Source organism: Lipomyces oligophaga (assembly GCF_038497815.1).
Source record: "Lipomyces oligophaga strain CBS 7107 unplaced genomic scaffold V1516scaffold_1, whole genome shotgun sequence".
NCBI lineage: Eukaryota > Fungi > Ascomycota > Lipomycetes > Lipomycetales > Lipomycetaceae > Lipomyces > [Lipomyces] oligophaga.
The window spans coordinates 2,133,046-2,156,354 of NW_027117785.1; the positions used below are offsets into that span (position 1 = coordinate 2,133,046).

At 44.4% G+C, this 23,309-nt stretch overlaps 13 protein-coding genes across 13 annotated transcripts; 6 read left to right on the plus strand and 7 right to left on the minus strand.

Annotated features, from left to right (window-relative positions):
• Positions 1-1,293: 1,293 nt before the first annotated feature.
• Positions 1,294-2,777, plus strand: V1516DRAFT_662190 (cytochrome P450; the record flags this gene model as incomplete). The annotated part of the gene is made up of 2 exons (XM_066920427.1): positions 1,294-1,449; positions 1,494-2,777. 2 exons carry the CDS (start codon positions 1,294-1,296, stop codon positions 2,775-2,777), a joined length of 1,440 nt encoding a protein of 479 aa, XP_066780304.1.
• Positions 2,778-2,813: 36 nt separating this feature from the next.
• On the minus strand, positions 2,814-4,766 carry V1516DRAFT_669468 (Aft1 HRA domain-containing protein). The gene has a single exon (XM_066921186.1). The coding sequence runs from the start codon at positions 4,397-4,399 to the stop codon at positions 2,957-2,959; it is 1,443 nt and encodes a 480-aa protein (XP_066780305.1). The 5' UTR covers positions 4,400-4,766; the 3' UTR covers positions 2,814-2,956.
• Positions 4,767-5,031: 265 nt separating this feature from the next.
• On the plus strand, positions 5,032-7,280 carry V1516DRAFT_689049 (uncharacterized protein; the record flags this gene model as incomplete). The annotated part of the gene is made up of 3 exons (XM_066923797.1): positions 5,032-5,200; positions 5,243-5,280; positions 5,326-7,280. The coding sequence occupies exons 1-3, from the start codon at positions 5,187-5,189 to the stop codon at positions 7,278-7,280; spliced, it is 2,007 nt and encodes a 668-aa protein (XP_066780306.1). The 5' UTR covers positions 5,032-5,186.
• On the plus strand, positions 7,269-8,418 carry V1516DRAFT_710013 (mitochondrial 37S ribosomal protein uS15m). The gene is made up of 2 exons (XM_066924231.1): positions 7,269-7,387; positions 7,442-8,418. Exon 2 carries the CDS (start codon positions 7,543-7,545, stop codon positions 8,359-8,361), a length of 819 nt encoding a protein of 272 aa, XP_066780307.1. The 5' UTR covers positions 7,269-7,387; positions 7,442-7,542; the 3' UTR covers positions 8,362-8,418.
• On the minus strand, positions 8,358-9,594 carry V1516DRAFT_669474 (oligomeric Golgi complex subunit 8). The gene has a single exon (XM_066921187.1). The coding sequence runs from the start codon at positions 9,559-9,561 to the stop codon at positions 8,413-8,415; it is 1,149 nt and encodes a 382-aa protein (XP_066780308.1). The 5' UTR covers positions 9,562-9,594; the 3' UTR covers positions 8,358-8,412.
• Positions 9,595-9,794: 200 nt separating this feature from the next.
• Positions 9,795-11,564, plus strand: V1516DRAFT_669478 (V0 complex, c/d subunit of ATPase). Its single transcript, XM_066921188.1, has 3 exons — positions 9,795-10,089; positions 10,256-10,347; positions 10,404-11,564. Exons 1-3 carry the CDS (start codon positions 10,061-10,063, stop codon positions 11,315-11,317), a joined length of 1,035 nt encoding a protein of 344 aa, XP_066780309.1. The 5' UTR covers positions 9,795-10,060; the 3' UTR covers positions 11,318-11,564.
• A 15-nt stretch (positions 11,565-11,579) lies between these two features.
• V1516DRAFT_669482 (TLC domain-containing protein) lies at positions 11,580-13,004 on the plus strand. The gene is made up of 3 exons (XM_066921189.1): positions 11,580-12,253; positions 12,318-12,605; positions 12,697-13,004. The coding sequence occupies exons 1-3, from the start codon at positions 11,795-11,797 to the stop codon at positions 12,820-12,822; spliced, it is 873 nt and encodes a 290-aa protein (XP_066780310.1). The 5' UTR covers positions 11,580-11,794; the 3' UTR covers positions 12,823-13,004.
• On the minus strand, positions 12,815-15,145 carry V1516DRAFT_669484 (P-loop containing nucleoside triphosphate hydrolase protein). The gene has a single exon (XM_066921190.1). It carries the CDS (start codon positions 15,097-15,099, stop codon positions 13,195-13,197), a length of 1,905 nt encoding a protein of 634 aa, XP_066780311.1. The 5' UTR covers positions 15,100-15,145; the 3' UTR covers positions 12,815-13,194.
• A 160-nt stretch (positions 15,146-15,305) lies between these two features.
• On the plus strand, positions 15,306-16,992 carry V1516DRAFT_669487 (phosphoribosyltransferase-like protein). Its single transcript, XM_066921191.1, has 3 exons — positions 15,306-15,545; positions 15,606-15,673; positions 15,730-16,992. Exons 1-3 carry the CDS (start codon positions 15,436-15,438, stop codon positions 16,842-16,844), a joined length of 1,293 nt encoding a protein of 430 aa, XP_066780312.1. The 5' UTR covers positions 15,306-15,435; the 3' UTR covers positions 16,845-16,992.
• V1516DRAFT_669488 (amidase signature domain-containing protein) lies at positions 16,889-18,847 on the minus strand. Its single transcript, XM_066921192.1, has 2 exons — positions 18,382-18,847; positions 16,889-18,329 (listed from the first exon to the last, which is right to left on the minus strand). Exons 1-2 carry the CDS (start codon positions 18,646-18,648, stop codon positions 16,968-16,970), a joined length of 1,629 nt encoding a protein of 542 aa, XP_066780313.1. The 5' UTR covers positions 18,649-18,847; the 3' UTR covers positions 16,889-16,967.
• Positions 18,848-20,461, minus strand: V1516DRAFT_646219 (uncharacterized protein). Its single transcript, XM_066920186.1, has 3 exons — positions 20,294-20,461; positions 20,171-20,210; positions 18,848-20,097 (listed from the first exon to the last, which is right to left on the minus strand). The coding sequence occupies exons 1-3, from the start codon at positions 20,306-20,308 to the stop codon at positions 19,160-19,162; spliced, it is 993 nt and encodes a 330-aa protein (XP_066780314.1). The 5' UTR covers positions 20,309-20,461; the 3' UTR covers positions 18,848-19,159.
• V1516DRAFT_100661 (uncharacterized protein) lies at positions 20,384-21,613 on the minus strand. The gene has a single exon (XM_066918583.1). The coding sequence runs from the start codon at positions 21,285-21,287 to the stop codon at positions 20,799-20,801; it is 489 nt and encodes a 162-aa protein (XP_066780315.1). The 5' UTR covers positions 21,288-21,613; the 3' UTR covers positions 20,384-20,798.
• On the minus strand, positions 21,449-23,258 carry V1516DRAFT_683590 (HAD-like domain-containing protein; the record flags this gene model as incomplete). The annotated part of the gene is made up of 3 exons (XM_066923518.1): positions 21,449-22,723; positions 22,775-22,946; positions 22,999-23,258. 3 exons carry the CDS (start codon positions 23,256-23,258, stop codon positions 21,449-21,451), a joined length of 1,707 nt encoding a protein of 568 aa, XP_066780316.1.
• Between the last annotated feature and the right edge of the window lie 51 nt (positions 23,259-23,309).

Sequence of the window (23,309 nt, forward strand, 5' to 3'; positions counted from 1 at the left end):
ACAAGATCGATGAAAACGAGACAGACTAGACCAGAGGAAGCTTCGTGATGCAAACGAATCAGCGCGACATCCAGCTGCGATTGCTATATATTGATCTGATCACTGTTCTGGAATTGTATGTTTTGGCTAGTTTTGTAACGTAAAATGTAAGAATTACAAGAATGCAGGTGAAGCCTTGTTGTGGATTCAAGCAGACCTGGTTACCGTACCAACCAGCTCTGTTTACTGGGTGAGGGTTGTCGCGTCGGCGCGTATACAGTGCACTTCTATCGATTATATCGTAGCATTATAGGATTGAATTGATATACCATTATAGACGGCGTGCGATGGAATTATTCACCTTACGTTAGAATCCAGTTACGCAAATAAATAGTGTGTAGTATTTAGCATGTAACTTGGCACTCAAATGCACTGTAAGTGGTCCGGTAAAATCGTATGCAAAAATGGACAGCAACGAGCCTTCACACAATACAAAACTCATTCGTCAAAGTAGGCCAATATTGAAATAGTCTTCAGATGCCTCCAGTACAATGTCGAGATTACATAATCAATTGCTGTCTGAATATAATCAACATACTACTATATTGGGCATTTATCACGTGATGTTATCTCCGCTGTAGGTAGGCGCGGCTATTGATAATCAATTTGTTCAGATAAAGTATCTAAGCTATGAAAGCTCAAATCAAGATATGCAAGTAAATTGTATAGACGTAAAATAAGATATTGTAATAGTTTTGAACTAAAGATTATGAATTGCTATCGTTCTATATCGTCAATAATAGCAGCCAATAGCGTACTATCAATTTCCCACTCAGCTTCTTCTGACCCCACACTCTGAATTAATTCTCTCCGAAACGGTGATTTCGACAAATCTGAGTTTCCTTGGAAATCATATCGACTTCTTACTATTCTCCGCCGCAGTTCGTAGCCAATTGTAATTGTGTGAATTGGCCTGATAATTTGGAGTCAGCTTCGATATCAGAATAGAGTCTTGTTCTGGTCTGTCTTTTCTGTCGCTATCGGCACGGCGACGTGAAAAACCAGTAATTGATTGCACTCCGACGCTCAAGTTAACTTTAGCATATAAATTGCATCGCGATGGCTCCTCCCTTGCTCGTAACGCCGGCTGCCTGCGCACTCATATTCGACGGGGCTGCGCATCTGCTCTTTTCAATACCATTCTCAAAGTTGTCTGTTCTGTTCGGCCTCGTTCCGTCGTACTGTGCGTCGCTCGGCTGCTACCTTATCTACAGACTATGGATATATCCTAAGTATTTGTCACCGTACAGAGGTATGCCGAAAGTTCCCGATGCACATTTGCTATTTGGCAACTTTTACGACTACGGCGCAAAGAACTACTACGAGCATGCTCTAGACATGAAGAAGAAATACCCGGACCTAGACATCTGCAGATTCCAAGGCTTATTTGGTTCCGACGTCGTCACTTGTGTATGTATTATGTCTTGCCTGCTTGGAATACTCTAATTGTTTAGCTCTCTGCTGAAGCACACAGTCAGGTGCTACAATCGCTAGTGTATAAGCTTCCTAAGCCCGATGTCGCGCTAGCATTTAAAGAAATTATCGGCAATGGAGTGGTCTTTGCAGAAGGTGAGACGCATGTTCACATGCGTAAAATGCTTTCGCCTGCATTTTCTTACACGTATGTGAAACGGTTTGTGCCAATTTTCATGGAGAAAACTCTCAAGGTCATGGACCTTTTCCAGCAGAACGTCGAGTCAGGCAAACCGGTTTTCCAGGTTGCTCAGCTGTTTTCCCGACTTACGCTCGACGCGATCGGTGCAGCTGCGTTTGGCGTCGAACTACACGCCATCGAGGATGAGAACAATGTGCTAGTAAGAGCATATGAAGCAATCGAAAACAGCGGCGCCGATGCGTTACAGTTCAATTTGTTTGCGCTTCTACCGGGTTGGAAGTACATTCCAACCGAGTTCAATAATAATATCCGCAGATCGCAGAAAATATTTGGGGCCGCCGTTAAATCACTCATCAAGGAACGCATTACGCAGGCCACTGAGCGTAGAGCCCGAGGGGAAAAACTGTTTGGCGATGGTGAAGACGAGGAAAAGCAAATTGGTGCGGGCAAAACTAGAGATTTATTGACAATCCTGATCGATCACGACGCGGAGTTGGATTACGATGTCGAATCACAGATCATGACATTCTTATTTGCTGGCCATGAAACGACAGCCGGGTCATGTTCCTGGGCTCTGCTCACACTAGCTCAACACCCGGAAGTTCAGACTAAACTCCGAGAAGAGATCCGTGCAGCCTTTCCAAATGGACCGGAAGATATTCAAACGGCAGAGCAAATCGAAAGTCTGCGATATCTCAACAATGTTACGCGCGAAATATTCCGAGTCAATCCGCCAGTGCTCAACGCTCTGCGTCAAGCGTCCGAAGATATCGATATCTGCGGGACTAAAATCCAAAAAGGCACAAATGTGCAGTTATCTATGAAGGCAATGAACTACGATACGAAGCTCTGGGGTCCTGATGCAGATGAATTCGACCCAGACCGCTGGAATGGAAGGCAGGCAGACAACGCGTTTGCTTACTTGACATTTTTGCAGGGACCGCGTTCTTGCATCGGTCGCCGATTTGCAGAAATCGAGTTTAAGTGCATTCTTGCCGGCTTCGTCGGACGGTTCGAATTCGGCGAAGCTGTCCCAAACCAACCTATTCATAGAAGTTTTGTTGTCACCGTCAAACCGACTGATGGCTTGCCATTAAAGGTTGGGATTGTCGACGGCTGGTAACATCATTTTGATCCCCGCATTATTTCCTTCTAAATTCGTACACAATAATTAATATTATATATTGAGATCATCCAAAAACATAACTCCAAGTAAGGCATGCTCATTACCAAACTCCATAATTGAAAACACACACATAGTTCTCCAAAACAGCTTGGTAGTAAAAATTCAAATAATTTTGACTACACAAACCGCCGGCCTGAAGCCAATGTCGCAGGAACCATTCCACTCACGAGCGTAGGCTGCTGTGCCATACTAGCAATCGGAACGTAATCTTGCGAAATTAGATTCACCTGCTCCTGAGCCTGTCCGGTTGGTCCTCCTCTCGACACTGAGCAATCCTTATGCGCATCCAACAGCGTCTTCAATTGTATAACTTGTTCTCTGAGCTGCGTGACTTGACCGCTCAGATCCTCATTCTGTTTTGAGTAAAACTCCACACGCGCCTGTAAATCCGCAAGCCATTTCTTCTTCCGCTGGCGACACTTCAATGCTGCCACTCGGTTTCGCTCTAAAAAGTTCTTGCGCTTCTCCTCGTCCGTCATCTTCCGCGTATCCGGACCATCGTCGCCTTCCGTAATATCGTTTTTAAGTGGTGATAGGGAACTATCGGATTCCTCACCGCCGTTTCCATTCATAGCGGCAGTATGATCAAGTTTTGATCGCTTCGATGCTGTGCTATGATTGGTGTCCTCGTTCCTACGACCATTTCGGCGACCGTTCGCTTGCTTCCTCTTTTCACCTGCTCTTGTCTCGGACGTCTTAGTCTCTGAAGCCTTCGCAGGCGCTGCCGCAGCGGCCGTCGCTTTCTTCTGTTGCTCTTGGGCGTCGGCGGTAGCTTGCTGCTGTTGGCCCTGACTAAGTAAAAACAGTCCATTCGCAGCAACACTTGCCGAGTCAGAAAATGGTTCTTTCCCACCGACGACTGCAGCTCGAGCTTTGAAGTTCGCAGCGCCAGTCGCCGGAACCACTGATGGCGCTGAGGTCGGAATGGAGTCCGAAGTCTGTACTCCATTAACAAGGGTATTCGGCGCCGTGATTGCGTCAAGCGGCTGCGGAGTCGTGCCGAATTGCAAACCGGATGGTGTAGAAGGAACATAACCAAATATCGCAGCTGTCGTTGGACTAGGAGCTGGAAAAATTGATCCACTGCCACCAGGAGTCAATCCTGTCCTGATTCCAGACTCGTTTGGCGTTAAGCCGGTTCGTAGATGGCTGTCGACAAAAGCTAAAGTATTGGAAGTCTGCGGACCTTGCAGCATCGCCGGTGACAAGGGCCCTGACCGCAAACTATTGAGTCCCCAGATGTTCGTTTGGCTTGTGCCAGTGCTAAGCAACGACGAAGGAGAAGCAATAGAAGCCACAGGTGGCAGCAGCAGCTTTTGGCCGGCCGAAATGGGCACAGCACCAGTCGGCACCGACGATGCCGCGGAAGCACCTTTCTTCGAAGCAAACGATTGCTCGAACGGATTTGGCTCGAGATCAAGATTGGATTTGGGCGCTGCGGCCTGAAAACCTGGCCCTTCCGCAAGCGACGAGGCCTGCGAGGAGTTGGACATGTTCCGTGCCCCAGAAAAGGTCGGTGATGTAGTTGACGGGTTGGATCTTGGTGATTCGTCGGCCATTTTGTAGCGCAAAAGGGAAGACTAAGAAGTCTTTGTTCAAAATAAATGATTCGGCGAAATCGGAAGAGAATAACTGTATCTGCGGTCTAGAGAACCACAGTGAGTCGGTCCTAGTATATGTAATAAATTTGAATGGCAAAGAAAAAAACTCCGACGCGTATCTCTCGATCAAATTTTAGCCGTTTCAGCTATAATCAAAACGAACCTGGAAATTAAGAACGTGAAAATTCGTCTAAATCGCTCTTGGTCGCTGCTTATCGTCTCAATTCGATGCTGGAAAGCTGCTTTGCCTTAGCTCGTTGTGCGTGCTCCAATCAATCAAGTTTCGATGACGATTTTGATGACGAACATCTGGGCGATGGCGGTGACGTCGGCGGAGCGGCTTATGTGACTGCGCGTCATCTATATGGTGTATTCGTACAATATGCTACGCTTTTGTGCTGTTCAGTTGTATTTATTCAATCCCTTTGTACTTAACGCATATATAGCTTCTGATTTCTCATTTATGCTCATATTGCCCACCGTTACTATTCTTATCACGCCAGTGGCTGAGTGATCAGCATTTCACGTGATATTCATGTGACTGTACTAACGCCTTATAGATGGCTGTTCATATCACGTGACTACATGTGTTTTCTACCGACTTGGGAAGAACATAAACAAACGAAGGTGAATGTATGGATTCGTGTAACTGGATTTGTGTAGCTGAATTTTACCTTTTTGATTTAGGTTAATTTCGATCACTCAGGATAAATTGTTATTCAGATTCAAGTATTTCTTGAGAGAAATGGGTGTGAAAGGGTATGTTGAACGAGCTGGCCTTTATCGTTATTAATATATCAGGATCTGGGATTGCCTAGCACCATATGCTTCTGTAAAGCGTAAGTGTGGTTCACATGTGCCTAATTGTAGTGCTGACTGTATAGTGCTGTCAAAATTAACCGAGGACCATATTATCAAGTATGGTCGCCCTCCTAGAGCAGCGATAGATGCAAGCAATTGGCTATTCCATACTAAGGACCAAGTCGCTACGCAAATAAGGTATAGCCAGCCTAGAGACATGGCCAAGGAAATAGCTAAAGATTTCAACAAAGACTCGGATATTGATTCAGATTTGTTGTCGATGCGGTCGTCTCCGGAACCTACCTCATCACAACAACTAGATTCTGTCAACTCCATGCAGATTCTACGACGAACGATTTTTTATAAACTACTCAACCTATTTGAATTGCGTTGGGACCTCGTGTTTGTTTTTGACGGGATAGCCAAACCCGAGGAGAAGCGCGGTAAAAAGAGATATTACTCTGCCGATATTCCACGTGAAAATATAGCACTTGAAATTTTACCGCTATTTGGTTTCCATTGGCATAGGGCACCTGCAGAAGGAGAGGCGCAATGTGCGTATTTAAAGGCTTCCGGGATTGTCGACTACGTAATTAGCGACGATTCCGATACGTTTGTGTTTGGCGCGACGGATGTGATCCAAATATTTCCACGGTCCAGCCAAAGACAGCAAATTTCAAGCCAATTAGTGATAGATAATTCAAGACAGCAGATCCCCTATCTCGATGTCTTGATATACGAACTTCGAGACCAAGTATCGCGAGAAGATTTGATCTTCATGGCCCTAATGACAGGAGGCGATTATGATAAAGGTACAAGCAACTGTGGCGAGCGCTTTGCGCTACAAATGGCTAAAGCTGGTTACGCAAAATCTTTTTTTAAGGCATATCCCGATGTAGAAAAATTAAGACAGTTCAAAAGCGAGTTGTTGGCCGATTTGAAGGAGAACAAACAGGGGAATTTCAATCAGCGGTGTAACACTATGACGCTGGACAAGTTTCCGCATGAAAAGGCATTGAACTTGTATTTAAATCCTATTGTGGATAAGAATGTTCATATTGATTGGGCAAGCCGGTCTTGGGATCTTGAAGCGATAAAACGGATGGGAGAGAGCTTGAAACGAGAAGGAGAAAATTTCGGGATGGGGAAATCGAGTCGAGTTATTGATTCGATTATGACGAATCTAATTGCTGATGGACGAGGTGAAGAGTATATCAAGTCAGTTTATCGAATTGATGATAAGACGGGTAATGTGGAAACCGATTCTGTTCCAAGTTCAATCCGATTTGAAGTGGAGCCGTATAAGATCATGAACCTTAGCGAAGAGCAGAGCAATCAGAAAGATATTAAAAAATATATCAGCATACCGAAATACATTGCTGAACAGAATTACAAAGTTGCTGAGCTGGTTGAATCTTTCAAATTTGAGAAAGAGCAAACGCGTCTACGAGCTGAGGCAGTGAAGCAGCGATCGAAACTGAAAAAAATGATGAAAATAAATGAGGACGGAAAGTCTATACGGTCAAAATCGAAACCTGAAAATCAGAAACAAACCAAGCTTTCTGATTTTGTCGGTTCGAAGAAGAAGACTAGTATGGGATCGTCAATTGAATTTGCAGTTCGGCCTAAAGCAGCAATATCAGAAGTCGATGTTTCCACCCAATCGAGTCAAACAGACCATTCAATTCAGAGCAGCCCGAAACGAAAGGTGAAGGCCAATTCTTTTTTTAATACAGAGGACTACAGTTCATTTTCTAGTGATAGCAGCTCGCCACCATCACCTACTATATCGAGCTCGGCACGAACACTAGTGCGTAAATCATCAATCAAACGAGGCCGTGGAAGGCCAAAGGCAGTAGATATGGTTACCAATACTGCAGCCAAAACTGCATCAAGAAAAACTAATGTAAAGTCATATTACCCCCCATCGTCTCCACCGACAACGCTAATATCATCGGGCTCGTCAACTCCAAAGACTAGTCCAGCGAGGCAGTCTTCGGTTACGGTAATTGATCTCACTGGGTCATCACCAATATAATAATTTCAGAAATATATTTTAGCATTATTGTAATATAATGTGTTTAACATATTCAATAAAATTTGTCAAGAATTACTGAATTCCGAAGATAGAAATAAGTGGGTACTGTACGGTAAGCGTCTCAAATTTATTCGACCAATATATTCAAGTTGTGGACAAAGTGCTCAAACACGAGAATTTCGGAATTTTCGCATCATTGGGTTTTTTGAATAGTAAATAGCGGCATAATTACAGTTCAGCTAATTGTTTAACTTTTGCTTCAATGATGGAAATGATTTTCAGCAGAATACGGCCTAGTTTGGCTTTTCTACGACCAAATTGGACCAAGAACCAAATCGGCAGCATACGAGGATATGCGAAGCGACGAGGTCGGCTGACGAGTAAACAGCTGCGGGAAATCAGAGCGAGTCGGAAGCCGTATATTCCGACGAAGGTATATCTTCGGAAGTTGACTGTGGAAGGTGTGAATCCGATTTACGGGACTTATTCATCGATTGTGCTGGAGATGCTGCGGAAGCTAGGATATCCGCATGCAGCAGCAACCCAGACGGCTGTCTCTGGTACCGGTAATGATGCAGTAGATGCAGCAGTTGAGTTGACAGATTCAAAGACGGGATTTGGTGTGTCTGATAAAGTGGTGAGTTCGGTGCTCGAGTCATTGGTCGAAAGAGACTTGAACTCCAAGCAAGGCAGTAATATGATTTCCGATATCCAACAACAGGAAGAGTCTGTCAAGCGCGTTCTGAGTAGCCGTCGAGCCCCAATTAAGTCTGCAAAATCAGAGCTTAAGCAGCAGATGGTTGCTTTATTTGGTGCACATAGTCTCGACACTGCGTCGCCTGAGGTCCTTGCGTCCGCAGCGCAGATCGATATATTGGCTTTGGCTGAGCACTGCAAGATCAATCACAAAGATAAGCATGCCTGGCGACAGCTGTTGATGGCGGTTCATCGAAGGAACAAAAATCTAAAGTATCTGCGCAAAACAAATCTTGCCCGATATACTTTATTTTTACGACAGCTGGGTTTGAGCGATGACAACATTATCCAGCCGTTTTATCTGTTGAAACAGTATTTAGCTTAGTGTTACGAAATTAGTATTGTAAATAGTTCAAAATTGTTGAAGATTCTACCACTAGTATGATTGTAATTTTTTGGCAAGTTCAATCTGCTTTTCCATCGCAAGAATCCATGGATTAGGTTCCTCACTAACGTTTGTAGCGTAATTCTGCAGCTCTTGTGTGTCGGCCAGAATAGTCCAGAATTCACCTCCAACTCGAGCTAATGACTGTGATGCATAAATTATTTGTAAATGAATGCCGGTTTGGGCGGATTTATCAGCGATCAATGGCAGTACTGTGGTCACAGTAGATCGTAGGTCCATGATCGTAGCATATACAAACGAAGAGAGTAATTGCTCGCCAGGGTCTGAGAGGCGGTCAGCGATTGGCGCATCGGACGTTGCCTCAGAGGTCTGCTCGGACGGAAATATGGACCGGAAACCAACGATAGCCGCAAACACAAATTCTCTGAAAAATTCGATATAGCGTTTCAAATATTTCTCGGGCAGCTGGCGTAGCGGTTCAAGAGATTGCAATTGCGATTTCAAGTGGATAGATCGCGAAACTAAGTAGATCTGCTGCAGATCTAGAGTTGCATGTGCAGACGTTTGGAACGGCTGAAGTCGGCGAAGATAAGAAATTACTTTTATGGCAGTAGGCAATTGCACATTTTCACGCAGCAGCCGTAATAAAAGCGTCGTCATTTCCAAAAGCGCGTCATCCACCTCGGCCTGCACCATTTCAATCACTTTTAGTCCCTGATATCTTATACCAAGTCGACGGACATGACCCACGAGATCTAGGGCTTCCGCATAATACCCATTTCGTACACATGTCAGTACCAAGGTTGGAAGTTCCAATATATCCAATACTTTGCCGACATTTGAGTAGAGCGTAGCGGATGCATGTCGGTCGCTCACAGGCGCAAATTCAGCTATCGATGAAGCTAGCTCAGGTACAGCAGCAGCCAAATCAGGGACGTGCGAAGCCAACGCATCAAACTTTTTTGTAAAATCTTCTAGGGTGTTTGAAGTGGCAATCAGATGTGGGCGCGAGTCAATTGCAAGCAATGTAAGTGATCGATCGATGGATTGAAGAGTGGAAGATAGTTTCGATGATTCACCTGGAAGAGCTGCCAGATCAAGTTCGCGAACATGTTCAACATAATTGCCTATATTTGGAGATGTTGAAGAGCTTATTAGTTTGATCAGAGGATCTTCCATTATGTTGAATCTGCATATACATGGATACAAATCATCGAAATTGACATGAATATGGACAGAGATGTATGAGCATGCACTTGTTCATGTGATCCTTGTCATGTGATGCAGCGATCACTGGGACACGTGTGCATATATATATAGGAGTATTACTTTTATGCAATTTCCTATCCCGGCACACCTAACCTCAGCTCTCCCTGGCGCCGATAGGTTTATCAGCCAATTTTCTGCCTCGAGCCGGCCGGATTCTGAAGATAGTTTTTGTTGCACTAATAGCTGCTGAAAACGCGGAAATATTGAAAAGTTATTGCCGAATTCGGGATCTACGTGCGGAATTGGGCCTGTTTTGTTTTTTCTTGTACGTCAATGCGTCAAATATTACTCTTTACCATGTCTGCCTGTGTGGGTGGTCTATATTGGAAATTCCAATAAATCTTGTACTGATATGGCTATATAGAATCGTTCTTTATCTTGGAAACTTCAACTGCAAAAGTAATTCATAATGGAAGGGATTTTCTTTAACAACAACAAGTAAGTTTGCTTGTGTGGCAAATTTGGCCGGCGGATATTGCTCTACATGTGTACTTTGCTTTCTTCCTATAGTTCTAGCAGCTTCATAGGAGATCTCTTACAGAGGTTGACTGGTTCACAATAATTTCAGTCGGCCAAAATATGAGAGCTGTTCTAACAACATCAGTGGTTATGTAGAAGGCATCGTTCGTGGATACCGCACGGCGCTTCTCACGTCAGCCAACTATGCCAATTTAGTCCAGTGCGATACTCTTGAAGGTGAGTGCGGCCTGCGATAAGGACTAGGATGCAACAGAAATCTAAGAATATTTCAGATCTTAAACTGCAGCTTTCTGCAACCGACTACGGTAACTTTCTTGCAAACGTGCCTGGGTCGCTTTCGACAACCATCATTGCTGAAAAGGCCAATGAAAAACTGGTCGAGGAGTTTCGCTACATTCAAAAGCAGTCTGTGCAGCCTTTGGGCAAGTTTATGGACTATATTACTTATTCGTATATGATTGACAATGTTGCGCTTCTTATCACGGGTACTCTGCACGAGCGCGATACGCACGAATTGCTCGATCGCACGAACCCTCTTGGTTGGTTCGAATCTCTTCCTGCACTATGTGTGGCTACGAATGTTGAGGAGCTCTACAACACTGTTTTGATTGACACTCCGCTGGCGCCGTACTTCAAGGACTGTCTTTCTGCGGCGGACCTTGATGACCTTAATATCGAAATCATTCGTAACACTCTCTATCGTGCTTACCTTGAGGATTTTTATGCTTTTTGCAAGAGTCTTCCTTCTCCTTCGAATGAGGTCATGTCGACTCTACTCGAGTTTGAGGCGGACCGGCGTGTGATTAACATCAGTTTGAACTCATTTGGGTCCGAAATCACTCGTGAAGAGCGACTAGCGTTGTCGCCCAAGTTTGGTCAGCTGTATCCTGCCGCCACTGAGGCGCTTGCTTCTGCTGATGATATTGAGGCAGTTCGTATTACTGTCGAGTCCGTCGGTGACTATCGTGGATTCTTCGACACTTCAAACAACAAGAGTCTCGAAGACCACTTCTATCTACGTGAGATGGAACTCTGCCGGAACGCATTCACTCAGCAGTTCACGTATAGCGCTATTTGGGCCTGGGTTAAGGCTAAAGAGCAGGAGATCCGTAATATCACTTGGATTGCGGAATGTATTGCACAGAATCAGAAAGAGCGAATCAATAATTACATTTCTGTGTTCTAATCAGTAAGGTTGATTTGGTTGTTTTTTTGTTTCTTCATTTTACATTCTATTTGTTTACATAATATTGTTTACATTATATCCATGTTCAATTCTTCGATTAATTGTAATTGCTTTTACTAGATACTGATTGTAGATATTATATGTGCTTAGCTGGAGATTATTTATATATTGCTTTGATTGTAGATAACATGTACCCTAATTGCTAAAGTTTGTTGTACTGTGCGGACTTGTTGGGACTCAATACGCGTTAAGAGCGATTGTAAGGGAACAGTTCGCAATTTATTCCGTTATAGCGACACAATTGGCTTAAAAACGGGAAGTATCAGTAAATTTTAGCAATTAACGAGGTAAATATGTCTCTGATTAGCTGAATTGTGTTTCGGTTGAATTGTCGCAGATATACACATACAGCATTTGTGAGAATAGCTCCGAGAAATACTGACCATCAGCAGAACACAACCAACATAGCACTGCAGGATGTATGATCCATTGGCAATTGAATACCCCGAGAGCTTAAAGGTTACGATCGACAGCATCTGTACTAGCATTGGCCTTCCTGCGTTTGCTGACCACGTCCACGAGTTTGTGCTTGCGTTTTGCCTCTATCAGGGCCTCTTTCTTCTCGGACCTTTATTCGGGTCGTTTGTACAAAGCTATAAGACGCTATCACTGCGTACACGAATAAATTTTGATATCCATATCGTGTCACAAGTGCAATGTATCTTGATTCTGGCATTGTCGTTCCCAGCGTTTTTTGACCCAGTCTTGCAGAGCGACCATTTGTTTGCGTATTCTCCCTACGGTGGACTGGTCTACGCATTCGCGCTCGGTTATTTTGCCTGGGATACCTATATCAGTGTCAAATACGTGAAATGGTTTGGTGTCGGGTTTGCACTTCATGGAATTGCTTCTTTTACGGTTTTCTTGCTTTCGTTTGTGCGTATTCCAGATCCAGATTCAGGTCTGGATTTCCAAGATGTGGATTAGCTAACAAGAACAGAAACCTTTTCTCATGTACTGGGGACCAGCATTTCTCTTTTTTGAACTGTCTACTCCGTTTTTGAATGTCCACTGGTTCGCGTCCCATCTACCGCCGAAAACAATACCGGAAACGATACAGAAAGTAAATGGCGCGTTTCTGCTGCTTACTTTTTTCTTTGCCCGAATCGTGTGGGGTTGGTATAGTGTTATTGTTCTTGCGTACGAAATGTATCAGGCGCTGGACCAAATGTCGATTTACTTGCCTATAATCATATTGACGTCTAATTTCTCCTTGGATTGCTTGAACGTAAGTCTTGTTTGATTCCTTGCCTTCAGCGAGCGTCCTATATATTTCGTTATTGTTTTTATTATTGTTTTTTTTTACTAATACCAATTAGATTTACTGGTTTTCGAAGATGATCCAGGCCGTTCAGCGACGTCTACAAGCAGTTAAAGATCATAAGCCCGATGAACCGGATTTGCTGAATGAAGAAGAAGATCTTAAGGGTCATAAAATGGAGTGATAATAAAATTCAATTTGATTAATTAGATAATTAGATAGTTATATCATTAGATAATGAGAAAAGATTGGTCTTAATCGGTAGTAATCGGTCGCACTATATTTAATTGAATATGTAATAATGATGACATATTCAGTTGATATCGTCATATGCATGAATACAATTAAAAATTAGACTTATAGCGTGAGCGCAAAGAAAACGAAACAGAGATATTCAAATATACCTCCCAGACAGACTCATTAACATGTGAAGAATGGTGAACTGAATAGAAGCTGAATCAAGAAAGGAGGCAATTGAATATGAGATCTCTGCAATCATGATTGTGCGAACTGATTGAAACAGGTATTATGGATATTCAATTCATCAGAAACGCAATCACAATTCAAAAATCATTGTAGGTTTTTTCGATTTCCGCTCGGTCACTAATTCCTTCCAGTCTTGCTCATCTTCGCCCGAACTAGTCGAATCTGCATCTCTTGTAGTAGTAGCTGCCTTACGTTTCAGTTTCTTTTCTTGACGAACATTCCGCAGCTCCTCTCGTCGCGATTTATTCGACCACGCAGAGTTATTTTTTTCCGGATTTGTCATCTTCTGTTTGATTGCTTCCGTTGGGATGATTGACTTGACCGACAACTGTGATACCCGCTGCGCTTCTCGTTTCGCGTCCTTATATTTTAACTTGTCGAAATCGAAACCGTCGCTATTGCTCTGATCATTTATATCTATCAACCATCCACCCGCAGGTAAATTCTCTACTGTTCGGAGTTCTGGCATTCGTGGCAACCGGGCCAGTCCAAACAGCTTCGCGTACTTGACGAAATCGAACTCCGTGATTCGAAAAATTGAGGTCATAGTATGATTTGTGTAGAAGCGGATGTACGAGACATATGCACGAATCGCCTGGTCGTAGTGTTCACGGCAGTCAAAATTATAGTTCTGAATACTAGCGTAGAAAGTGGCTGAGATGCCGGCCAAGCTCGAATATAGACCACCGGGAGTCATTCGCGATAACATAGACACTGCAATCTTCTTGACCGACAATAAATCAATATAGGTTTCTTCTCTGCCAGTGGTGAGAAATATATAGCCCTCACCGTGCCGACCTGCTCTTGCCGCCCGACCTGCTCGATGCAAAAACATTGTCGCGTCGTAAGGAGCGTCGAATTGGATCACGACGTCGACCTCAGGAATGTCAAGTCCTCGGGCAGCCACATCGGTGGTGAATAGTACAGAGTGTCGAGAAACAGACGAGACAAAGTTTGCTAGCGTTTTTGTCCGTGGTCCTTGCGGCAACTTCCCATGGAGTGAAAACAGCGCCAAGTTCGGATCGATTTTGAAATCGGACCGAATCTGGCAGATCAGTCCATAGAGATAGACAACTGAAGCACACGTCGGAAAATAAACGATCGCTTTCTTGTAATCTGGATGCATCAAAAAATACAGTAGTGCTGGAATTTTCTGACCTGGATCAAGTACAACAGAAGATATGCTCAATGTAGTAGGTACTCGCCGGTCTTGAAACTGATCATTATTGACTTTTACAACAATCTTGACGGGATTCCGCAACCCTGCCTTTACAAGCTCTCCAACTGCTTCAGTAACAGTCGCGGAGAACAGACCTGTTCGCCGCTGCTTCGGCAGCATTTGAACTATGCTCGTGACTTGTTTCGCAAACCCAAGGTCGAGTAGTCTATCTGCCTCATCCAGTACAAGAACTTGTACAGAATTACAGTGCACTTGCGGCAGTCTTAGAAACTCGTACAATCGACCGGGAGTACCGACCAGTATTTGCGGTTTCAAGGACTTGAACTTTTCAAAGTCGACGGTCAGACTAGTGGAGTTGCCTCCGATGACTAGCTGAGCTTTCAGATTGATCTTGCTGTCCACAGTTTGGTACATTTCTTCCTCAATTTCGTTCTGTTCTTGCGATATCCTCGCTGGCTGAAAAGCCAGCAATCCCTGTAAAACATCGCAGATCTGAGCAGCCAGCTCTCGAGTAGGAGCAACAATTACTGCGCCGACTTGTCCAGAGGACCTTACATCATTAGCTTCACTACCATCAACCCCAGTTAGAGATAACCGTTCGATAATCGGAACCAAAAACGCAAGAGTTTTACCGGATCCGGTAACTGCTTCCACAACTACATCTTTATTCCCCGTGAAAAGAGGAATCACAGATGCTTGTACAGGAGTCATTTTGGAGAAACCCATTGAACTGATTGTCTCGGCCAGCCATGGTGATATTTCTGGATTAAGAGTTTTCCAGTCTCGCGATGTCATTATTGGCACTTCATATTAATTTGTATTAATTTTTATCATACTAAACGTAATACAGATCAAATGAAGCAGACATAGTAGTATCTATGAGAAACTGCAAAGTAATTGGGATATAATGACTCAGCAGTTACCTAGCACCACGTGATGACTTACATAAGGCTGGATTTGATTGGGGCTGGGGGTTTCTACTCCAGTTTTTTTTTTGATCAGTTTTTTTGTCTATTACATTCATAGATTGTTAGCGGAACTAAAGCGAAGTCGAGGCCAAAAAATCGGATATTACGAGACGAATATCAACCGCTAAGAAAATCCATCTTGGACAGAACCGAGCACGCAGAAATGGTGCGGAATTTGGTCGTTTTCAGTGGATCTTCACATCCAGAGCTCGTCGAGTCGATATGTGGGATTCTGGGCATCCAGCCTGGGGGATTGGCGACTGCAAAGTTTAGGTATGGGTTCAGTGATAGCAATGAACACCAGAGATTGAGATTGTGTCGCTAATAGAACAGCAACGGAGAAACTTCGGTGTCGATCAAAGATTCTGTTCGAGAAAAGGATGTCTACGTGATTCAATCAGGTAAGAAGGTCACTTCATCCCCAACTTATTACCGATTACGCAGTTCTAATAACCAGGTTGTGGACACGTAAACGACAACTTTATTGAACTACTCATCACGATTTCTGCATGTAAAACGGCGTCTGCAAGAAGAGTTACAGCTGTTATGCCTTTGTTTCCCTACTCGCGGCAACCAGATGTGCCCTATAACAAACTAGGTGCGCCGTTAGCCAAAAATGTGAGCACTCCTCGGACAGAACATGCAAACTATACCTTTGAAAGCATACCACCTTCACCACGGTCACATAGTACGCATAATTTATCGTCAACCATCCACGGACTGGCTTCGATGCCCGCGCCGCCTCTCATGTCGACATTGACTGGTAACGATCTTGCCGTGCAACAGCGCCAGCAGCCGTATTCAATTGAGCGGGACTTGGAAAAACGTCTTCGACTTAAGGAGGCATCCGCGTGGCACCCACAAGGAAGCACAACCGAGATTAATACCGGATACAAAGAATGGGTTGCTCAGTCAGGTACGCTTGTCGCTGACCTGTTGACCTGTGCCGGTGCAGACCACATCATCACCATGGATCTTCACGATCCGCAATTCCAGGGCTTTTTTGATATACCTGTTGACAATCTCTATGGCAGACCACTGCTGCAGCACTATATCACGTCCTCGATTCCAAACTACCATGAAGCAGTCATTGTTTCGCCCGATGCTGGTGGTGCGAAACGAGCCACAGCTATCGCAGACTCGCTTGGAATGGATTTCGCATTGATCCACAAAGAGCGCCGGACTATGCGGTCTTCTGGCAATAATCACCATTCCACGGCAACTATGATGCTTGTAGGAGACGTCAAGGACCGCGTTGCTTTATTAATTGATGACTTGGTTGACACTTCCAACACTATAACCCGAGCAGCCAAAATCCTCAAAGATCGAGGTGCGACGAAAGTTTTCGCTATTATCACGCACGGTATCTTTTCCGGCGATGCAATCCAACGTATTCAGGCATCTGCGCTAGATAAAGTGATAACGACCAACTCAGCTCCGCAGCTAGAACATAAGCTTGCCCTGGGATCCAAGTTGGAAATTCTAGATATTAGCAGGATCTTCGCAGAGGCCATTCGCAGAATTCATAATGGTGAATCTGTGTCGATGTTATTTGACATTGGGACTTCGTGATTTGGCTTATTTACTGTATGATTTAATGTGTTTTTACTGGTGTAGGCATAATATAAGCATGAGACATTTATTTAGATGGTCAATATTTGAACGCACTTCAGAAATAGAGGATTAAATCAAAATTTATGCTTTAAGGGCATTGTCGACGACTTCTGCAATCGCCAGCATCTTCTCTTCCTCAAGACGACCACCGATAATTTGGACGCCGACAGAGCCGTTCCTATAATCCTCAGGGTTTTTATAATCTTCCCACGTAAGCCTCTCAAGTTTCTGGTCTGCACCAGTGCCAGGCGCCGATTCGGGTAAGTCAATGGCAGGGTCACATTTCGTCACGGGAACAACGACAACTGTATAATCTAGAATATTGATGAGACCCGTGTAACCGAGGTATCTTACTTTCAGTTGGCCAGCAGGTGGCGAAGGAGAAGCTGCTACGGGCCGGATCCAGGCGTCGATGGGTTTGCCCGACGGTGAGCGGACGCCATTCATGTATTCAAGAAACTCAGTCTTGTAATTAAGCTTGTCCTTATTGAATTCATTGAGCTGCGCAATGGAGATTGGCTTCAAGTTTTTGATGAACTCGTAGATGTCTGGGATTCCCGGTTCGCCGGAGGCATCGAGATCTCCATTAATATTATCTCCACCATCTACAGTCCACGCACGAACCAAAAGATCAGTCCCTTCTTGTGGTTTGTAAGAAACAAATTCAAATACTTCGTGCCCGGCCTTGGTTAGCGCAGCAGCAACTTCCTTGAGCGCACGAATTACTGGAGGCTGCGGAGTCAAGATGCCATCGGAATACTCAATTCCAAAGACAAGAGGACGAGTCGGCAACTCGTACTCCTGGAATGGCAGAGCAATTACTCGAGGATCGTGCTTCCAAGGAGTCTGGGAAAGAAGCGACTTGGAGAACAGTTTCAAATCTGCAAGCGATACTGCGAGGGGACCATCAACTGACACAACCGCCTCACTATATTCCATACTATTGACCACCTTCAAGTAGGGGAATCGACCATGCGAAGGTCGAAGTCCATATACGCCCGAGCAAGAGGATGGAATCCGGATTGATCCGCCAATATCCGTGCCGATTCCGATTGTCGCGCCTTTCATTGATAAAATCGCACCCTCACCGCCAGAGCTACCGCCAGGAGATAATGTTCGGTTATAGGCGTTAACTGTTTGGCCGTAGACACAGTTACGCGATTCCGCGGCCATCAGAGAGGTCGGGATGTTGGTCTTTACGAAAAAAACGGCACCTGCTGCCAGCAGCAAATCGACAATAGTCGAATTCTCTTTTGCAACCCGGCCAACCCACGACACATAGCCCATACATGACTCAATGCCTTTCACGCAGAATTGGTCTTTCAATGAAATTGGAAGCCCATGTAGAGGACCGACAGTCTTGCCGGTCGACTTGTAATATTCGTCGAGTTCAGCAGCTCGCTTCAAGGCGATTTCAGGGAAGAACTCGGTGAATATGTTCATCTAAACTTGTTAATAATTGCTTTCAATCTTTACTCAATGTTACTATACATACCAATTGATGAGCCAGCACAGCTCGCTTGATAAACGCTGTCGTCACCTCTACAGAACTATACTTTCCCTCAGCCAGTGCCTTGACAAGCTCTGTCGCTGTCTGTTCGGTGATTTCAAGCACATCTTTAGGAAGCAATTTTGCAGGCACACCGGAAACGTCAAGTTGATCTGCAGGCGGTAATTGATCTTCAGGGAATAGGTATTCCTTTGGAATCGACGCTGCAAGTTTCGCCCGCTTTTCGGCCGCGATTTCTTCCCACTTCGCCATTGATACGATAAGATAAAAGGATTTAATGAGAGAAGGATATACAAGTTGATTAGACCTGAATTAATTGTTTCTCTGATAATTATATTATTTCTCGGGCAGTCTAATTGACCTTGCTATGACAATTCAAATCGAATATTTGAATGAACTGAACGAATTGAGAAATCGTCCGAAATATAGTCTGTTACTTGGTCTGGGATCTGGTCGGCGATCGGTATCTGATGTCCCAATAAGGTAAACTTGTCCGGTCATGACAGCAAGGTATCATACGATAACTATGGATATATAATACAATAAAGTACTATTTAAATAAATCATATGAATCATATTATAATAACATAGCATTCAAGATGCGATAGAGATAACAGTAAACGCAGTATAAAAACAATGACTAGAGAATTATAAGAAAATAGTAGGCACAATAACAAGACAAATACGATGCATTCCCGAACCCAAAATATCAATACAAATACATATCCAGCAACCAAAGCACATAATTCAACAATTCAATAACTCAGTCATCGAGAAAACTATTATCAGATCGCGTACTTGCCGACGACGAACCTGGATCTGCAATGCTCGACGTCTTTTGATGAAATCCATTTCCCGCTAAACGCGGCGAATCGTCTTGAGCATCGTCAAGATACCTCAACTGAGGATTCATCGACACCGGCGGATCATCTTCTTGTAAGTCGTCGTCATGATTGTCGTGTTGAATCGACTCGAACAGCTGCTTCAATTTCTCCTGTTTTGCGACTAGTCGCTTATAATCGTCGTCATTCGAACTTTCATCACTGCCATCTTGACCTGCTATGATTGATTTGTGATCTGACTCGACTACAAGGTGCTGATCGTCAGCAGCATCAGTCCAAGTACGCATCTTGTTCTGCAGCTTAAATTTTCCGCTCTCCTGTCTTTCCATAGTGACAAATTCGCAGTAGCGCACATTGCGCAAACTCTCAAAATACTCAACCGTCCAGCGATACCACTTCATAAGAAACACGCGTGTCATCAATCCATGCGTGACCAAAACTAGCACCTGAGGAAACTTTTCTGAAGAGAACTGACGGAACAGTGTCTCGTTGAACCCGGCACACCGATCGTACACGTCCGCAGCACTCTCACCATTCGGAATCCGATAGAAAAAATGACCGTAACGAGCACGATCTTTCCATATCTTGGCCATCTCATCCTCATCATATTGGAAATTTCCAAAGTCCTGCTCCCGCAGTCGCGGCTCTTCATATACTCGACACTCGACACCCTCAAGCTGCGACAAAATTCCTTGCGTCGTTTCTCGCGTCCGTCGGTACGGTGAAGTGTAGACTAACACGTTTTCTCCTGGCCGTAAAGTTTCTTTAAGTCGCTGTCCAGCTGCTCGTGCTTGCTCGTGTCCTCGAGCGGTCAGCGGTACCTTATGATTTGGAACATAACGATTAATCGATCGATCGCCTAGTTTTGAGTAAGTGCAACGTCATGGGAAGAGACTGAGTATAAGCTCAGCTATCACAAAAAAACAACATACAGTTTCCCTCAGATTCTCCGTGCCGAATCAATATAATCAACTATTAATTCGTTGGTTAAATATTGCTCTTTGGCGAGTCTAGCCTATATCCGGGCTTGATTGCTCCATGCCAGTTTAACTTACTCTTGGCCTGCCCATTTTTGAAAATATTCGCTTGTCTTGTCTTCTGTTTGTGATTCGAAAAGCTCAAAAGTTACTCCAATCAATATCCACTAATTCCATAATATTTCCAGGCAATAATCATCGTCGTAGTCGTGGTCGTTGTCCTGCTTCTCATAGGAAGAGTTCTATAATCCTGTCTACCTCTCCGCATTCAACAATGCGTCCTCAACGTGACATCAAGTGAAGTAGTCATGTGATGAGTTGGATTGGCAACCCGTAGATCCGGATTGGGCAGTCAAAATACTTGTTGAAGCTAAGTCCCTTTCAATGATTTATATAAACGCTATATATAGATACTCTTCAATCTACATATCACAGATCATACGCAACAGACTATAAGTTATAAGGCTAGCACATCCATACAATCAATCAGCATATCGGCTAAGAACAGAAGCCTAGGCGACAATTTCATTGACGTAGTAACAAATCAGTTCTCCTCAAACCCTCGATGCCCTAAACCAGGTTTCTACTGCTTCTTGGAATCCTTTCCTGAATTCTTCGAACTTTTCTTAAGTCCAACTCCAAGCAGAATCAGCACTCGTATGGTTACCATTGGCATAGTCGTGACCAAAACTAGCCAATCCTCAGTGGTCCACAAAGATAAGTTCAAGTACGAAGACCAACCACCAACCGCTTGCGCAGTGCTATGACAATATGCAATATCGCTTAAAAGCATCCCTATAGAAAGTATTTTCCATATCCGAAGATCGTCGCAAAGCCGTAATGTCACTGCCTCATTGAATGCAAAATATAGCCAGCCACCACCAAGCTGAGTAAACACAAACTGAGATGCTGGATCAAATACGCCTAGGTGTCGCGTCATCGCCGCTATATAAGGAGCAGGACTGGTGAACGCGCCCAGAGCTCCAAGTGTAGCGAATAATGGTTCGATCGTTGTGAGTACTACTCGATAAACTGTTGGCACCGATTCAATTGCAGATGTAGATTGGCCCATTGTGTTGAATTAGCTCTTTCACTGTAGTCGGTAGTATTTACGAGCGACAGAGAGACAATGGAATATATATGCACCTCACTGCAGCAGACGCAGCGAATGCTGCGTAGCTGATTCTTATCTAAAATCAAAAACCGTTGCAAGCGTACGCCAAAAGGTTAGGGTTATACGAAGGCTAGATCATTAGCCTGCTCATTTTGTTCATTGAGAACTTGACGGATTTCGTTCTCCAGTTCTTCGTCAAGCTCATCCGGATCAAAGTCCGAGGAAGAGCTCGAGTCCACGTCCCAGGAACTATTTGGAGAAACGTCGAGTAAATATGGAGCCTCGTCGACTCGTTCCCAACTGGATAAACATTTGTAGAGCCATGCCGGTCGAACGATTTTCACGGATGGAAACTTGCGTGCTGCGCGGTGCACCTTTTCAGTTCCTGAGCGTTCCGCGACTAAATGGGTGACGTCGAAAGCAAGTGTGTCAACCACGTTTGCGCCGAATGAACGCGCCCAAATTACGACGTCGACGGAGTTCAGTTTGGCACCAAGAGGGATTGTGCCAGACATTAAAATCGTCACACCTTCTAATACTTTGCTCTTCATTCTAGGCATGATCGTTTTAATGTCAGGGATCCCTTTACGCCAGTCTGACTCGGAGACTCTCACTGTACGATCGCTCTCTGCTTTCAGACTATTGCCACCATTAACGCTATCAGTACTCGAAGTGCGCTTGCGCTTGACTCCTGCCACCCGGGTTTTTGAGTAGTCGTATTCTTCGTAGTATTCATCATGGACATGGACGAGCGCCTGCTCAAGACTTATCAAATCTTCGTCCGACTGCGTTTTGTCAGACATGCTTCCTGTGGTCGAACCAGCAGCACTGATATCTTGACGTTTAGGTAAAAACTTTGAATTAATGTCTCCTGTTCCAACAAAAAATTCGTAGGGAACGACCTTGATCAGATTCGCACTCCATTTCCATACATCCCCTCGATCATCTATAATCACAACCAAGCTTGTATCCACCGGGAAAAGTCGATTGAGATCTTTCTGTTCCAAATTACCTGATTCATCGCGAGTGAGCACTCGGTCGCCGAAATAAATACCTTTGGGGTCGATAATTTTAGAAATCGCAGCTGCGTAGGATTTTGTGGCCATGGTGTAGATGTGAAGCTCATAAAGCTGGGAGACGTGCTTTAGAAAGGAGTCTAAGCCTGGTCTGACTTTAACGTAATACCAGAAATTGGACGAGGAGCCGTCCTGGAGCGAAAAAGTATGAACATCTTTAACTGCTTCATAATGTGGGTCATCCGGATTGGCCTTCCATTCGGCAACTGCTGGGTCGACGGTGGTATGGATCACAGTCTGGTCCAGGTCGACGACGAGAATCAGCTTCCGGCTGGAGAGTAGAGCTAGGGTCGATTTTTTTTCTATTGCTTCCGCTTGCTAAAAATAGTGAGTGTTTGAAGTCAAGAGAAATAAGGCTCAAAAACGCACATTCATCGAGACAGCTAGACCAGACGAATTGTGGAACATGTTCACGTTTGCCCGCTTGGAGTCGTTGTAGCCCGAGTAATCCTGGAACGTGAGATCCTTACCGCACAAGGCACACATTCCCTCGAACTGGACCTCATGGTTACAAGGTTCTGCGATTAGAGCTATTTTAGATCTGGTTTGGCAAAGTTAGTTTGATAGAGAGCCGGAAGCCAATCAAGACACACCCAGGTTTGGAGATGATGTCGCCTTTGCTGATGGCCCAGGCGCTCAGCGAGCCTTCGGCCGGAGTATCATAGTCTGCGAAAAGAACGGTTTTGACGAGCTCTTCTTCGTTGATGTCGCGGATCTGGGAAACTTTTGTGGAGTACGAATAGCGGAAGAGGGGCGAGTTTTTGGAGAAGGAGTCGCCCTGGTTGACGAGTAGCGAAACGATTCTGATGGGAAATGGTAATGTGTCGGGAAAGAGCAGGGGCGTGTCTGACATTCTCTGGCTGGAAGTGCGGGTTTATAGCAGTAAGAGAATTGATAGATAGGA